The following is an 18,119-nucleotide window of genomic DNA, read 5'->3' as shown; positions in this document are numbered from 1 at the left end:
CTTTTTTGATACATTCATTATACAGACTGATAAATATTTTGATGGCCTAATGTACATGATTTACAAAATATAGCTCTTCTGAACATGAACAGAACTGGATTGGTTCAGTGTAAATTAGGGACAGAATTAGCCTCCAAAGTGACCCAAATGATATTTCTGACTTGATTTAACCAAAGTATCCAGCATTAGAGCGGTGAGGCAGCGGTTTCATTTTAGTCAATCACAGTCTGTCAGCTTACTAATGAATCTTTCATGCCGTGTCTCCGTTCAGCCCAAACACTCTGGATAAGAGAAGCTACCAGACTGATTCAGAAGGGGGTGGAAGACCAACCACCTCACTAAAGATTCAGATGATGCAACTTCTAATGCCACTTAGTGAAACTCTTAATAGGATTTGTTTGAGTTCAATTACAAATCTGTCACAAAGTTATGAACCAAAGACCTGTAATATAAACATGCACATATCCCGATGAAACCCTGAAAATTAAATCAGCAGGAGATATTTGATTAAAAGATGAATGTTTCTCATAGAATCTGCTTTCCTAGATCAGCGTCAGACTATTTTGTATGGGAGGGGTGTTGGACCTTAATGAAAAAGAATCAAAACTGTAACTTGCCACTAAGCCAAATCAAAACATGCTAAACCTTTTGTTACCAAACACTTATCTGGCTTCAGTCTATCAGTAACCGTTTTGGCATAAAAATGAGTCGTTGAACGACAACTTGACTATTTTAGGACTCGACTCTGTTGACGTAACGCTCACTTAATCTTGGAGCATAAACACCTCTCATGGTGTGTCAACAAAAGATCAAGTTTAAAATTAGATTCTCATAAAACCACAAAAGGGAGAAAATTGCAGCAGAACATGGTTGAACTGAATCCAGAAAAGGAGCATAAAAGCAGGACTTTATCTGTGCATGAGAGCATTTACAACAAATTCAAACATTAGTTTAACTAAAAAAACAAAAAACAAAATCCACAATAGAGGTGAGGAGACACACTTTCCGGTCCAGTCTGTATTTAACAAAAGACACAAAGGAAAAGACCTCCACAGACTGAAGCTTTAGTGCACCTTTACAGCTGCAGGTTTTTGGGTTGTCTTGGCCGATGTAGGGAGGAGTCGTAGGAGAGAAGTGGCCGTGACTGGAAGGGAGCGCAGGTGTGTCTTCTGGTTCCTTTGAGGCCCAAATGGTTGACTCATTAAGATAGAGTGGTGGAATAAGTGTATCGTAAAGTACAGGTATATTGTGAAGCATTGTTAAGTACAGTATATCCCAATGTACTAGCAATTGTTATCATGACGTTTTGGTAAGTGTATCGCAAAATATTGGTAAGTGTATCGCAAAATATTGGTAAGTGTATCGTGAAGTATTGGTAAGTATATTGTGATGTATTGGTAAGTGTATCGTGAAGCATTGGTAAGTATATTGTGAAGTATTGGTAAGTGTATCGTGATGCATTGGTAAATGTATTGCGAAGTTTTGGTTTGTGTATCGTGATGCATTGGTAAGTGTATCGTGAAGTTTTGGTTTGTGTATCGTGATGCATTGGTAAGTGTATCGTGACTTATTGGTAAGAATATCGTGAAGTATTGGTAAGTGTTATCATGACGTTTTGGTAAGTATATTGCGAAGTGTTGGTAAGTGTATCGCATAGTATTGGCAAGTGTATCGTGAAGTATTGGTAAGTGTACCGTGAAGCATTGGTAAATGTATCACAAAGTTTTGGTTTGTGTATCGTGAAGTATTGGTAAGTGTATCGTGAAGTATTGGTAAGTGTATCGCGAAGTATTGATAAGTGGATCGTGAAGCATTGTTAAGTGTATCGCGAAGTATTGATAAGTGGATCGTGAAGTATTGGTAAGTGTGTCGCAAAAAATTGGTAAGTGTAACGTGAAGTACTGGTATTGATAATCTAAGTCGCATGCACTCATGTGGTATGGATGAAGCCGTCATTATGGCTCACTCTTTTCGTTAGTAAGAAAGGAGGACTAGCTCCTTACTGACCACCCACAGGGTCTCCACTAGATACACAAAGAGTCTGTAGGATGTCCACACAAGCTTGCACAGTCCATGGGGGAGTTGTAAAAATGAAGAATACACCTGTGTCTCACCAAGTACGCCATTATACTCACTCTTGTTGCATGTTGAGTTATTGTCACGAAGCATAAAACAAAAAAGTGCATGCACATTTTGGCTTAACCATGCTTAACCATAATGTTGTGCCCCCCCCATGAGGGCATCTGTGACAAAAACTTAAGGAATAGACCTCCATCGACTGTTTCCAGATGAACGACTCGCCCCTCATGTAAAGTATACACAGCAAACACACCAGAACTGAAATAAACCAATAATCAGAAGCTAAATCTTAAGAACAGTTCATACATGAAGCCTCAAACAGACTGTGTGGATGCATCTCAACCCCCCAGACCCCCATAAACGTTGCATAACTAACTAGCAGCTGTGTGGGACAGCGACTCTTCAACTGAAGCACAATAAATACCTTTTTATATCCAGGAGAAGCAACCTTCCAGTACGTTCTTCTAGCTCTGTGTTAGGTCACCGTCTACTGTTATCAAACCACATTTCAGTCTCACTAAAAATAAACATTAAATCCAGTCGACTGTTTAAATAAAGAAACGCTGGAAACTGAAATAAAGTGTTAACGGTAACGACTACAGTTACAAAAAAATATTATTAGACAGTGTGGCTCTACGGTGAATTTGTCCTTCAAATGAAAAGCTACTGTTTCAGTTAGAAATATGATGTGGACCAAACTGAGATCTATAGCTGTTAGTGATTCATTTGTGCTCCAACTCAAACCTTGACAAGAAGTTCATTAATTATATATTTTTGAAGATATTTATATTAATCCAATAATTGTTCTGCCTCTCCTGAAGGGTCTTTCATTTTTTAGAAGCATAAACTACCACTGCACACCTGATCATCTCTTACAGCACACTGGTTGATAAACACTGCTATAGGCTAATGGGGAAAGAGTGTAAATGAAGAGTGGGTGACAAATTAGCAAAGCTGACATCTATGCCAATGGGCCTGCCCACAAACCAGAATCAAATTTTTAATAATCTGCAGAAAATATGTCTTAAAAAACAACACACGTTTTTAGTTTAGCTAAAAACTGCAATAATCGCAGTTAAAAGACATCAGGGATAAAAATTTGAGGGAAATTCTTGATCTGAAAGCCTTGTAGTGTTGTGAACTTTTTTATTTTGATTTACAATCAAAGCCATATCACCTCGAATAAAGTACACAATTGATAAGCAAGAATATTTACAGTTTAAACTAAAAATGTGATTAATTTTGGTTATATAAATCAACATCATCATGAACAAAAACCTGTGAATGAACGTGTAGATTTTTCACTGAGCCCCGCCATGCCATGAGGTCATGATTAAAACAGCAGACATCCTGATTAAGCAATTAGAACATAAAATAATAAAAAGGTTGAATCAGATTCAGACAGCGAGCTTCATAAATGTCCTCACAGAGTGCAAAAGCAGGCAGTGAATCAGCTTTATACCATATGACTAAGGCTGTGTGTCTGTGTGTGCATGTGTGTCTGTGTTAACCCAACACTGGGTTTCTTCGATTGGTGCAGCATTTGTGTGCTTGTTAATCCGCACTATGTTACTCAAACACATGGCATCGCTGCTGGTGTGCGTCTATTCACTGTCAGCTTAGTCCACTCAATCTGTAATCCAGAAGCATAAAAATAAATAAATAAATAAAAGAGCGAAGGAAGGTGGAGGTCTAAATCTGTGTGCCTGCATGTGAACTGCCCACATGAACTGACAGACCGACTACAGCTCACATACATTTAATAGGTTTAGGCATCATTTACTCCGGGGCTACAGCAGATCCAGAGAAGCAGATTCCTCTGGTTGCCGTGACAACAGACGCGATTGAGTAGAGCCGGCCTGGCTGTAATCATCAGTGGAGCGAGTTGAAGGCGAAAAGCATCAGTCAGCTTCCATTCAGCATTCGTCTCTCCTCCCACTTTCTTCTGTGTGAATGACCAGACAATGGCCGGAGTTCAGCTCATCGCATTGGCGGCTGAGCGAGGACGGAGAGTGTCTGTGTGAGTGTTTGCAGGAGGAAACCAACCCTGCTGTGGAACAGACTCACTGTGAGCTTCAGAAAATAAAGAACATTTAAAAAAGAAAATAAAATCTGCTGCATTAAATTTAAAGTTTTAACAGTTAAATTGTTAAAGTCCCACTCCAACTATATTTTTTTCTCTATTATAAAATGATCTCCATTGATCCTTTAATCATGATTATGCAGTTTTTAGCAAAAATCAAAAAACTTCTTTTGTTTTATAAGACATATTTTCTGCAGAGCAGCAGGAGCTCATTAAAAATTTGATTCCGGTTTGTGGGCGGGACAGTTGGTGCGGAAGGTAGCTGTGCTAATTTCCCAGAATTCCTTTGTTAACACTTCCTCCTGCTAGCCTAACGCACCTCACAAGTCCAAGCTAACATTAGCATAGCAAAAAAAAGTAATATCCGAGCTTTTCAGCCATATAACTTTAAGCCAGTTACCAGCTCAGATAAGGAAAATGAAGACGTTAATGGGTCTATTTGTCTGGGAGTGCATCAGAATTAGAGCAGAGAAGGGAGACTTAGCTGCGTCACAAACCTGAGCTTTTTCAAGCCATGAGTTTTCATCTGATCCAACATGACTTGAATAAAGAAATACTCAAAAACACAGTTTTAATCTGAAATTATTTAATCCTCCATTATGAGAAAATGCTACAAGAACATGTTAAAAAAAAAATAATTTTTTAAGCAGTTCTTTAAAATATAAAGACACGTCTTTGCAAAAAGGTAGGCATTCTCTGGTTTACTTATTATTATTTAATTCTAAGAAAAATTGGAAATTTAAGTCTTGTTAGTTGTAATGAGTAGGGCTGAAACAAGTATCCAAATACTCCAATATCTGCAATCTGTTCCTAAAAATGAATATTTGTAATTTCCAAGATGTTGTGATTGACTGTGTGCTAGCATGACTTCAGTAAAATGTTGATCTAAAGTAGGGGTGTGTATTGGCAAGAATCTGTCGATACGATGCGTATCGCGATACACATTTGGCGAGACGATGCATATTGCAATATATCTCAAATGAAATATTGCGATATATCACCAAATTGATTTTTCCCTACATCCCTAATCTAAAGTATGGGAGTTTATTTGTATTTACACTAAAGATAACAAAAAAGTCAGTTAATAAAACATATCTGCTGAAAACTCTTCACAGGTTCATCGAGAAAAGTACGACTTTGATATTTTGCGTTTGTCACTTTCTTGCCCCATACAGGTTTGCCCACAGATTGCCCCTATCCCCTCGTCATGGCAGTTGTGACTAAGGCTTAAGTAACGATCTCCATCCCTGCTGTGCAGAAAAACTGCTTCAAAGGATCAAACTGTTTGCTTTTCTTTGGAGTTTTATAATCCGCAGCTTAAAAAGATCACCAAAGATTGGGAATGACGCACTTTTCAATCCAAACTAAGCAAACACAAAAGCTAACTTGATACGATAAAGTAAAAAAAAGAGTGCTTTTTTTAGTAACTGAAACTTGTTTCCAGAAAAATCCTCCAAGAGAGTGGAATTAAGAGAGAAGAAACTGAAAAAAAAAACATCCATCTACTGAAAGAAGAGACTGAAGGCTGCAGTACACGTCTGCATGCATACGTGTACTGCTAACGCACACACAAACATGGACACACTGCTGACCTTTAAGAACTCCTGTATTGATATCAGAATTAATCAAATCAACCGCGGTCCCTGTACCTGACTGAACAAATTAATTAAAGCTGCTGATATCAGATCCTCTTTGTATCTCGCCAGAGGAAAGCAGGTGAGTGTGTGGGAGAAACTGGGCACAACACACACATGATGGATGAGGATCCTGCAGGAGACCACAACCGTCACCAAACACGGAGGTTTTAGAGACCCAATTGTTGTTTTTTTCCTTGTGATTAAGGATATATAGAGAGAAAACTAAGCTCAAAATTGTATTTTTGAGTATTTCTTTATAGTCAAATTTTTCTTTCCCAACCAAAAACAAGAGTATTTTTTAACTAAAGTGAGGGAAGGGGGTGGTGAAATTCCAAGCAATTGAATGTAGATAAAAAAGACAAACCTCTACTTTGAGTCAGTTTTTTATTCCTCTTTGTTTTTTGAAGCTGTACCTGGGGGCTCGTTTTTATTATTTTATTTTTAAAAAAGCCATTAATATATAGCCTAATTGTTGCATTTTGGCACCTGTACCAGCAGATGGTGCCCTAGGCAGCCGCCTAGGTGACCTATGCTCAGGGCTGGCCTTGGTCCCGCCCACAAATTAGGGTGAACTTCTTCTGAATACCTGAGAGATCAACAGATTTTTTTATTTTTCCTAAAATCGGCACAATCATAATTAAAAAACCAATGGAAAAAATTCTAAAATACCTCAAAAGATGATAAGAGTTCAAATTTAAGGTTGGCCGTTTTGAAGATACAACAGCCTCTGGTTCCTTTTTATCTGACTGAAATGTGTGACGGAGGAAAGCCAGAGCTTTCTGCTGTGTCCTACTGGGGCACCTTTGAGCAAGGTTTCCTCTTACAGCGGCAAACTGCTTCCAGTTTAAGAAAGTGAAGCTGGGAAGGTGCTGAGTCAGCAGAGTGTTGTCAAACGATGCTCAACGGGGGAGGACGGGACAGCCTGCCTCCAGACAGCAAACTGCTCATAACAACATGTCATCCCCTTAAAAACCGCCGCCGAGGCTTTTCCCGTGCTCGCCGCCGTGGATGTGTGCGTGAGCCGGTAAAAGTGCAGCTCTCATCTCTCAAAGGACTCCGGCTGTTTGAGCAATTATATTCAAATGAAGGAAAATTGAAAGGAAAAAAAATGCTCATCATCAATTACAGAGCAGCACAAAAGCTGCTGCAGTTTTGTCTCCATTAGGACGCCACTCTGCACAACTCCTCGCTTCAGTCAAGTCAAATTTTCTGCACGCGGATTCACAAGCTGAGTCGCATGAGATTCTGGTTTTCTGTCAGGGAACATCATGTTTCCCCCACCGTCTCTGAGGGGGAATAACACACTGACACGGGCATAACAGGAGCGGGATTCAAGCAGCACGCAAGAGGAAGGAGCTAAAGAGCCTGGATGGCCTCCAACAAGAAGCCGCGTGTCACGGGAACTTTAACTCAGCCGCCAGTTATCTTTTCATGAGCACATTTCACCAAAAATGTTAACAATTTGACTCAAATCTGATTTAAAATCCACCCAACACCCCAGTAAACATGCTCTACGGTGCCTACATGTGTGCAGTCAATTGTAAAAGCATTCCTAGTGGCTTTTTTAGTTATAATTATTCTGATTAAAGCTGAACTCACAAAAACTGACATTTTCTAGGAAATGGTTTTTAGAGCTGCAACTTCAATTTTTGGGTCATGGTTTTGTTTCAGTTCAATATATGATTTGTTTATTACAAAACAACAACAAAAAAAACAACTAAGGGTGTATTCCAACTGGACACATTTGGTTTGCTTAAAGTGAACCTGAGTTTGATAATCCGAAACAAATTTTCTATCCCAGAACACCCAAGTGGACCCTAGTCCGGGACCTGGAACCGCTCTTTTGAGGTGGTATCGATTCGTTTGAATCTGAGCTCTCGTTTTTAATTTCCTTAGTCTGAATAGACTCCACGCTCGGAGTGGAACATCTCAACCTCGATTATGGGACATAAACAGCGTAGAAGGCAAATGATGAGACGCAACAATTCATTGAAATGTGGTCAGACAAATGCAGGCTCATTAAAACAACTTTTAAAGTGATTCTCATTGGTTCTCACTGTTTTTCTGAGGATCTATACATCATAAACACTCATTAGCGAACCTTCTTAGCCGACCTCCACCGTACCAAAAAGTAAAAAGTTTTGTACCTGACATTGATATGAACGTTCAAAATTGATCAGCAAAATATTAAGTTTGAATAAGTGAACTTGACATGGATTGTAAAGTACAGAACTTTCATTATTCTTTCTCTAGTTGTTTTGACCTCATAATTCCGGGCCAATGACTGAAGAAATCCTTAGTCACATGGTTTTGTAAACAAGCTTTGGATAGGAACAGGTTGAAAGGCAGACCAAATTGAGTAAACTTGGTCCGGATCAATGGATGCTTCCAGTCTAAATAAACCCTAAAATAAAAAAAAAAAGTTTTTAATTTGCCAATAAACAAGTAACAACAAAGAAAAATCTTTCAGTTGGCTTACGCTAAGCCTAGTGTAATGCAACAAAACAATAAATAATAAATCGTTCCTAAATTTACCACAAATGTTTGACATTTTCAATGTAAACACAGTAGAGATGCAAGATTTGGTTAAATGGTGTAACATACGGTTTTAGTTTTCAATCAAGAATTATGCCATCCCTAAAGCTACATTTAAGTTCAAGCAAAAACTCTTAATGAAAAGGTATGTAAACGAGCGTAAGCACGTTTCGCGTTTCTTGCGTTCACGTGTAGCTACGCAAGTGTTAACAACCATTTTTAGGATGTACAAAGCATTGAATGTGTGTTGAACTCTAACTCTGATATAGTAGTGACAAACGGATGGAAGTGTCAACCCTTTAAAACTCGATTAAGTTGGAATTAATAATTGCGGTATGCATTATATAACACCAGATTTGACATTCGCACCAAACTTCTTCCAACTGTAGGTGACATGCGCTAGTATCAGGTAGCGACATTCACGAACATGCGTCACATGACAGGTGTGAGCTTAGCATAGCAGCTTTTATAGCGTGGCAATTGTTCATTAGAAATTTGACACCAAGTTGTGGGCGGGACCGTTGGGGTGGAGAAATCCCGCCCCCTTTAGAGAGCGTTAGTAGTTTTGTTAGTATTTTCTACGTCACAAATATGCCCCCTTACAAACACATTTTTCATCTTCTCCTGATTCACAGTGATTTAAATAAAGACATACTCTGAAATGCAATTTTTAGCTTCATTTTCTTCTTATATAGCTATGTCCTCCATCATCATTCTTTTATTTTTTTATTTGTTTAAATGATGAGACTGTCAGGAGATGTTTCCTGATGAACTGAAAAGTCATGACCAATAACTCAAGCATAAGCTGGAATACGCGTGGGTTTAAGACCTCACCCCGAAACGTGTCTCCACTCGCCGCGCGGCGGCTGCCATCATCAATCCCCCGTATGGAAAACGGGAGATACCATTTCAAAAATCAAAGACCAAAACAAAGAAAGGCGCGCGCGCTCCAGAGACTAGCTAAACTTTTCTTTTAACATTTACAAACGCGGGAACGAAAACATCGACGTGGCAATGAATTAAACCCACCCTTACAATTGAATAAATGTAATTTGAAAGCCAAAAAAGGAGAAAAAGTTGAAAGATGTTAGCTTGGGTTTGCTAACAGCAGAAAATACGTATTTACCATTTTCCAGCCGCTGACTGCCGCCGCAGCCGTATCCACACTTCGGTTAAACTTTTCACCCGAGCGGCAACACCATCTCCGGACATACTCAGGACTCAGGCCGGACCTCCACGCTGGTGGTCGTCTGGTTCAAAAGTGGCCGCTGACATGCTCGGAGCAACAGATGCCGCGGCGGCTTCCACGCGCTGCTGGAAGCCGACCAGCAGCGGTAGAGATGCGCTCTATCCCTCTGCCAGCTCCGCTGCGTTATCCTGCAGGAGCATAGGGAGCCGCGAGCGCCCAGGGCCCGCCCACCGCTGCGGAATGAGGGGAGGGGCTACGCGCGTGCAGAATGGAGCAGATTCAATGAATTCATCAGTGGGGAACAGAGAGGGGTTTCAACAGGTAAAACATCCAGGAAAACAAGGCAAAAGAGAAAAAGAATTTGGGGGAGAAATACATTTATGGGATAGTAAAATAATTATTTTAGACGAAAAAAAAAAGATAAAACGGAGAATTCTGCCAATTAACACGTGTGAAAAAATGACAATCAAATAGAGTCAAAGAGAGGATGATGGGAGAAATAAAATTAAAACTCATTCCAAAAATATGAACAATAAGAAATGTTGGTTGTCTTTATCTTGTATTTGAATATTTTATTTAATTAATTTTCCATTTTTTCTTTTATTTATTTTATTTTATTTTAGATTTTTATGTTTGTGTGCACTATGTTGTATTTTTGGTTTAAGTGTTTTTTCCTTTTATTGTAACAAAAACAAGTTTGTGAGCTATTTTGCTCTTGTCATTAATTTGTGAGAATTAAGTAAGTAAATAAATATAAATAAATAAGTAAATAAATAAATGTTTAACTCTATACATAAATAAGAATTAAAAACAAGTTATGAATATGTATTTTAACATCAAAATTTGATTCAATCAGAGGCTTTTACTTGAAGTCAAAACTATTGAATTTAGTTGAAACAATAAGACCCTTTTGCACTTGTAAAATGATTTTATTCAGCACAGCCTTTATTAATTTTATTCTATCATACTTGGTGGATTATTTGAAACCGCCTAAATTAATGAGGTCAAACAGTATGGTGCAGTTCATGAGCAATTTAGCATATGTCAGTATAAGCCACAAAGTTGATTCATACATGCGGAACAGTTTCAACTGGTCAGATCACAGAACTTAATGAACAGTATGTTCAGTTTTTAAGCAAAATCACCATATAGGTATCTGTATACTAGCACCCACATTTGAAATAGTTTCAAATTTGTTCAGATCCAAAAGGAGTTTCAAATCAAATTGTGATGAACTGTCTGCATGAGAAAGAGTCTGCAGCTTCCTCTTTCACTGAATATTCTCACCAGGGGTTACTTTGGCTCCATCAATCTGTGGTTCTTTTAAGAGAAATATTGCGCTGGATCCTTTTTGAGGCACGCTTGCTGGTTTATTAACTTCAAGGTCATCAGCAGTTTCATTACTGTTTGTGTATTCTGCACTCTCTTTATAAGCCGATTTTCAATGTCCCTTTTGAACAATTTTAGGATACCACTATACCAAATATGGTGGCACTTGTCCTGGGTTGGGGGCTGATATCAAGTGTTGGGTCTAAATTTGTCGCATAAACTCGTTTTTCTTTTGCTCCTTTCTATTCTCTTTGTTTAGCATGTGCAGTTTCCACTGATATCCCTTCCACTTCTAGAAACTAAACCTTTTTATTCATGCTGGCAGTTCTTTAATTGGCCTAATTTTCAAAGGTGGGACTAACATCCTAATTATGCATTAAAAACAGACAGAACAAGGAAGAATTTGAATTTTTATGAAGCTTCAAGAAAAAAATTAACTTACCAAGCTTCAACTGTTCATACTCTTTTGACATGCAGAACTATGTTTACGTCTTTTACACACCCAGCACACACAAACATGCTGTGGTTCTGTTCCCTGGGCCGAACTTTTTACTATCTGCACTGTCAATAACACAGAAAAACAGCCTATGGGATGTTGTTATCCACAGTATCAGAGGGACATTCTTTATATCAGTGTGACAGGGCTTTCAGAGTTGATAAACTAAATTAGATTATATTATACACAACATATGTCTCTCGACATCAAGCAAGGCTAATTGTGGCTCCTATTATGATGGCAGGATTTGAATTAAATTAGTGAAACAAAGACTCTAAATCAGTCTGAGAAAAGAAAATGCTTCATTAAACATGTGCACTGTTGAAAGAAATAACTCTAAGACAGACTAATGCACTCTATAGGAATGATTAAATGAATTTAACTTTATAATTACTTGGAAGACAAAGCTGTTATTGATGGTAGACGGATTGACGGAGAGCACCACAACAGTTTGAGTCATAAATGATTTAGGAGCTGTGCGGCTCTCTGCTGGCTCTCCTGATAAAGGCGCCATTTAGTGCAGGTCACGACCCGTCATTTGATCGGGTTCTGCCGACTGAATATGCTCCAAAATGTGCATTAAGTATTCATAAAGTCAAAATAAGACTTGTGGCTTCTCCCCTGCCTCCAGGCTAAGCCTGTTGCCCTTAAGGGTGGATATCTGTGGGGGAAAATGGGCAAACCTGGACGGGATACACAAAGATCAAGGCCACATGCGTGAAAGTTGATGAGATGCAGATGGTAAATGCACGCGCAGCCTATTAGAAATGAGGAAGTTAGACAAACAGAGCGTAGTTTGTATCCTACGGTTACTTTTGTGGTGCGCACACACTTTGTGCGGCATTTGCACGCTATCGGTAAGAGGCTAGAACTCGCACCTTACTAACGACTAGAGTGTGGCGTAAAGATATATTATGACAGAATTACCAAACACTTCTCCATTACACATAAAACTTGATAAAAATTCTAGAAATGTTGAAAAAAATTACACAGTTTCCATGTGAATAAACACAAACCAACTCACGACAACAGATATCAACAATACTTTGATTTACAGCATACATTCAAATTTCTGCCGCTTATTATCATCTATCAAAGGAGACGTCGGCGTCTTACGCCTGGTTCACACCGCACCGCGACTAGTTCCCACCATCCAGCAATCGTTTTGGCGCCTGGTATATTTTTTGTGAGAGCCATGAGCGATCTGCGCTAAATCAGGGAGGAATTTACACAAAAACACGAGAGAATGCGGTCAATTTTCAAAATGTAACCAAATTTTCACAATAAAATACCACGATTGACAAATGTGATCCTATTTCTGCATCTAAACAGACTGTAGAGATGAAAAGGAACACAAAATACAAAAATACAGACTTTTTTTCTATTTGTTTTGGCTTCGGTCGTTGTAGCATTGTAACGTTTTGTATGTTAATAAATCCCGGACAAGCCCCCAAATAATGTTACGCCCCAGTCTTGGGGATTTTTAAAAAGACGCAACATAAAGAAGAGCAAATTGTTCTCTCAATTACTCAAAAACTTTCACAGTGAAATCTCAACCAAACTATCAAAAGAAGCCCGACAAACAAAGAAACTTTCCAAAACATGAAGAAAGAAGTCGTACGGGTAAGTCTAAGGATTTAAATGATCGTTGTGGTTTCTCTGTTGTTTCCTGCTCATCCGTCATCTTCCAATCAGGGTCTTTACTTTTTTTCCCTCCACAGAACAGACCTGAAGTCTAATTTATGGGAGCAGTGGCTGAGTCAGCCGTCTGTTAATAATGCTGACAAGTGTGTTGACGGGTTACGTTCTCTCAGGCCCGGTGAGTCAGCCTGCAGGCTAGAGAACAGCACCTGGCGTTGACTCCGCCTCCGGGAGAAGTGCCCCGATACTGAAATCTGAATCCAATCCCAGGAAATCACATTATTTTCATGAGAAGGACAGTTTCCCAACACAATCCTCATCCACCTACAGTTCAGTTCTTCTGGGTGCTGATGTATAAAATCATTAAAAAAGTCAGTTTATGCATTTAATAAATCTCTTGTACATTCTAAATTGATTTGGTTGAGTAAAGTCATTGAGTTCCACTCTTTGGGCCATAAGTATCATTAAGAGCGGGCCTGTAATGGTTCTGGATGACTCTTTCGAGGCTGTAAAATGGAAAGCAGGAGAGCGTTAACATCACACACTCAGACACAGTTTTCCCCCTCAGCTCCCAGTATTACATTTTTGACAAACGTATCTCATAATAAACTTTTAATGTTAACATTAAAGATTTTTATGTGCAAACATCATCGTTTGCAGCTATTAAATAATGAGAAATACTTGCGTCCGGGTATTTAGCATTCCTAAAATAAACAGATTTTTTTTTCAGTGACACCATTGTTCCCTTTTCCCCCCGCAGCACCGTTTGTTTTGTTTGTGGATTTCCTGCTCCCCTTCCTGTCCTTCCGATCCCTGACTCCTAGAACATGGATACCGCTCTCCGGTATTTACTCTGGGTGGTTCTTGGGAATGTTGGGACTCAGGATGTTCTGTTATGTGAGGAAAACTGCCCGTTTAGATTACAGTGCAGCGTGAGCATCTTCGTTTCCCTCATTTTTCCGGCTGAAGAGCTCGGCTGACAGCATGAGGAATGCTGTCTCCTAAAGGTCAGGGTTGTAAATGTACAGCTGATTTATTAACCATCAGGAGATGTAAATCTTTGGATGCACTTTTTCTTTTTTTTTCTTTTTTTTTAAAGCTAATCATGAAATACCAGAGCATCTGTCTTCAAACTGCCAGTGAATTCTTCACGACCGTCTAGCTCTTTCTTATTAAATGTCAACAGATGTTTTCAGAAACTAATGAGCAAATGCAGGTAACAAACAGAGACTGTAGACTTTAATGAAAGATTTGTTTCCTAGCGAGGCTCTAGGCGTCTGGATTTTAAGATACAGAGTCAGACATCTTAAAAAAGTGTCAGTTTTTGCCTCACAGATTGAAAAGCATTTTTAAAAAACCTTAAGATTTAGCAGAAAACGTCCCACTCTCTTTCTTCTCTTTCCCATCCAGCCAAAAAAAGAAATCCAAGCAAATATAATTGATACGAATAAAGTTTAGTCTCAAATACAAATATATAAATCTACTTATCGTGTGTCTGAAGATTAATAACCATCTTTTGTGAGTAAATGTGTAGCTGACGCTTTTTGTTTTAAATGTTACTAACAAAGTTGGGAGTTAGCATTTGAACAAATGGCTTCAAAGAGATTTGACCCTTTTTGGTAGAGTTTATTTGACCAAAATGGAGTGGCTTGCTCGGTGCAAATATCCAGCATACTCGATCAAAGCTATAAATCAAATAAACTTTAATTTCATATGGAAAAATCGAGTCCATTACATAAAGAAAGCAGAACTGGTGAAGGACTTTAAAGACGGTGGCTTAAATCTTTTGAATGTTTAAATGCAGTTCTTAAAATAAATCAAAAATAAAATAATCAAAATAGTATCTGGTATCTGGAGTTAGTATCTGGAATTTATCCTCAAATGTGATTTCTGTGTTAATAAACTTCCTATAGAAACAGGTGCCGTTATGTTGGAAGCTAATGTACACGGACAATTTTACTCCTCACCAAACTCCCATCTGGAATAACAGATGTGTCTGTACAGGAACAAGTCTTTGTATTTTGAAAACTGGATGGAAAAGTATATTTGGTCAATAAAACATCTGTTAAATGATCAGGGCGGATGGCTCTCTTATGAAAACTTTTGTTTAAAGTTTAACTGTAACTCCAACCGTTCAGATTTTAATAGAGTCATAAAGTCAATTCCTCTTAAAGTCAAATTTCTTGTTCAAAACATCAAAATGCAAACTTCAGATCTTCACTTTCCTAAACTTCAAATATTTGGAAAAGACTCATTAGATAAATCTTATTCTAAAAGACATTATAATGCGGCTGCATATCACCAATGAAATCTTTCCAGTTCGCCCAAATAAAAACTCTTCAGAGGTTCAAAAACTGAGAACAAATCATCTGTCATTCCCTACAAACACTAAAGTTCATTTTAAAATTCGTACAAATGTGTTTCCTTCCAGAGAATTACGTAGACAAAGATTTAAGTGGCCAGGACAACCCAAAACAGGTGCAAGGTCAAGAGGTGGATGTCATCCCAAGCATTTCATGGCATTGTTGACCTCGTGTTGGTCTTGTTTATGACAAATAAACAAGCTTAACTCAGCTACTTTTGTGATTTCTTGTGTTAGCAACCAGAAATGAACAAAAATCTAAAATGAGAGCAGATTCCCAAGAAGGAACAGTTACTAAAAATGAAACTAAAACCTTTCTAAAATCAGAAACGAATGAGAGGAACGAGTCTGCATGTGTAGAAGACCATCGCTGTTGTAGTAAAGTGGGTTCATTTTCTCACTTGTAACACCTCCACTTTAAAATAAAGACTGGACTGAGTGGAGTTCGCCTCGAGCTTTGGTGTAATGACAGAATCTCAAGGGTAATCAGCCACTTACACGACAGCGGAGGAAAAGAAATCTCATTCCGTACAAGACTCAAAGGAGAGAGACTTTCTAGTAATCTTTTAGAGTGCCTTCCGTCTGCCAGTTTCTTCATTCACTTCCAATACATCCAAACATTCTCTCTGGACTTCAAATGATTTGTTTGCACAATAAATCATTTTTAAGCAGTGTTAGAACGAGCACAAAAATGAATGAAATGAATCCTCCAAGAGTTAATAACGATGCTCTGCACTGTCGCTGTCAAAGCTCAGTTCAGTGCTGGTTCCTCTAGTGACTTTCTACAGCTCAGGTAGGAGTTGTTACACCCCCAACAGGAAAGTGAGAGCGAGCGCATTTACATCACGGTCCCGACACAGTCTGGTTATGGAAGCTTCTCTGAATCAGACAGTAAAGGAAAGTCTGCGGGGCAGATTCTGTGTTCAGACACGAAGTAACTCCACTCGGCTCCTCACAAGCTAACAGTGACTCACACTTTTAATGGGCTGTCAGACCTCATGATGCTATGAGGATGATATTAAACCCAGACAGAGAAGATGAAATCCAATTGAAGCTGAACTCATTCTACTGCAAAGTAAATCGTAGCATTCTTCTTTAAAAGGAAACTGACAGGGAGGGAATTTTATTAAAATCTTAAATAAAATGTAGATTCTGACTCATCTGATCTGGGGTCACAGACGTGATTTGATAGCCTGTCGCTGGGTGGATGAACACCTTCAGTTAAAGCCATAGACAGTATATAGAAAGAACTGGACAGACTATTCCTTCCCCTTCGCGCTCCAAACAGGAAGTACCCTGTGGTCCCAGATGCCAAAATCCCATAGACTTCTATTATCCCATATAAAAATATCCCAATAAATATGGGGTCCCAACCTCTGGGCCCCAAACTAGTACCAGTTCGAGGGCAGCTTGGTACGGGACCATAGATGAAAAAAAATTCATACGCAAATCAGGGGTACCCAACCCTCAGGACACGGTACTGGACCAGTACTGGTACCGGTCCAGACCCCTGATTTAATGGGAACAGCCAGCACGTTAAAAAAGCGACGTCAAAAAGTGGCGCGGAAGGCTCCAAACCATATGTCCATGTATGACGAGCTGGGCGAGAAAATAGATCTTTCATGTATCGGAATAGAGCTGCAGAGGAAAAAACCTGCAGGGAGATTAGCTTCAATATCTAACCAACTGTAGGGGTCAAACATGCGCTAGAAAACAGTAAAAACAGAAAAAGAAGCCCCTCCCTGCTGGTGCAATGTGAAGAAATTCCACATTTCTTTGCAGTAAGTAACTGAAGCTGAGAAATGTGTATTGTTGGATTACATAAGATCCTCAGAAGCCCCATCAAAGAAACCTCCTGCCCCCCCTGCACCCCCTCCTCGTCCTCTGTGTCTGGACTACCTTCAAAACGCATTTTTTATTAAAGCTGCCAAGCTCCTGCTAAGTATATTAAAGGTTACTGCCAGAAATCTCATCATTTTCATGACAAAAGCTCTCATTCCCAGACTGCCTAATTCAAAGTCTTTTTAATTTGTTCTCCAGAAAGTGAATTTTGCAAATCGTTTTCATTAAAATGTATTTCCTAAAAAACAACAGAACAATCGGTCAGTTTCATCTTCCAGGTTCCTCAGCCTCAGAGCTGGATGATCATTACTTTACAGACGCAGAGCAGAGACTCTGACCGATATCAAACCACGACTTCCCAGTCTGGATGTCAACATGTGTCGCCAAGAGGAAATACTCAGACTGACGCTGTATTATCGAACACTTCAGGGCCGGCTGTCATGTCGGTGAAGTGGAGACTTTAGAGTCTGAAGCAGCCGTTTGGGAAAAGATCACTCAAAATCATGTCAGCTCAGAAGGAGACTGCAGTTAAAACGTGACATAGAGGTGCTCGGAGAACGCTGCAGCAGAGGATGCTGGTCTTTTAAACTTCAGTAAAAAGCATCAGACATTTCTAAAAAAACTGTCATCTTTGGATACAGGATGTCTGTGGGGAAAAAATAGGCAAACCTGTACAGAAAACCCAGATAACTCGCAGGAAATATCAGATATACTTCGGTATAGAAGAGTCACATTTTTAGTTTTTTTATTATTAAACTGATAAAAAAAAAGTTCTGGTTACTAACTAGTGCACACCAAATAATAACTGAAAATTTGTTTTTTTTTCTTCTAAAAATTGAAGTCAAACATTTTTTTTCTGGTCACTAATTGGTGTACACCAGATAATGACAGGTGCACACTAGATAGCAACTAAAAAAATATGTTTT

The 18,119-nt window shown here is 38.9% G+C and overlaps 1 protein-coding gene across 3 annotated transcripts in view; it reads right to left on the bottom strand.

Moving 5' to 3' along the window:
* Positions 1-18,119, bottom strand: part of tmcc3 (transmembrane and coiled-coil domain family 3) — a 58,357-nt gene that overhangs the window by 25,143 nt on the left and 15,095 nt on the right. Inside the window, exon 1 of one of the 3 annotated variants that reach the window (XM_024289978.2) lies at positions 9,461-10,066. The exons of the other annotated variants lie outside the window; for them this stretch is intronic. Within the exon in view, the coding sequence (XP_024145746.1) occupies positions 9,461-9,463 (3 nt within the window). The 5' untranslated portion in view covers positions 9,464-10,066. Of the gene's footprint in view, positions 1-9,460; positions 10,067-18,119 lie in introns of those variants that run through there. 3 annotated transcript variants of the gene reach the window in all.

This window comes from Oryzias melastigma, linkage group LG23 (genome assembly GCF_002922805.2).
Source record: "Oryzias melastigma strain HK-1 linkage group LG23, ASM292280v2, whole genome shotgun sequence".
NCBI classification, from domain to species: domain Eukaryota; kingdom Metazoa; phylum Chordata; class Actinopteri; order Beloniformes; family Adrianichthyidae; genus Oryzias; species Oryzias melastigma.
The sequence above is the reverse complement of the archived record's forward strand: the minus strand, read 5'-3'. Positions and strand labels throughout refer to the sequence as shown.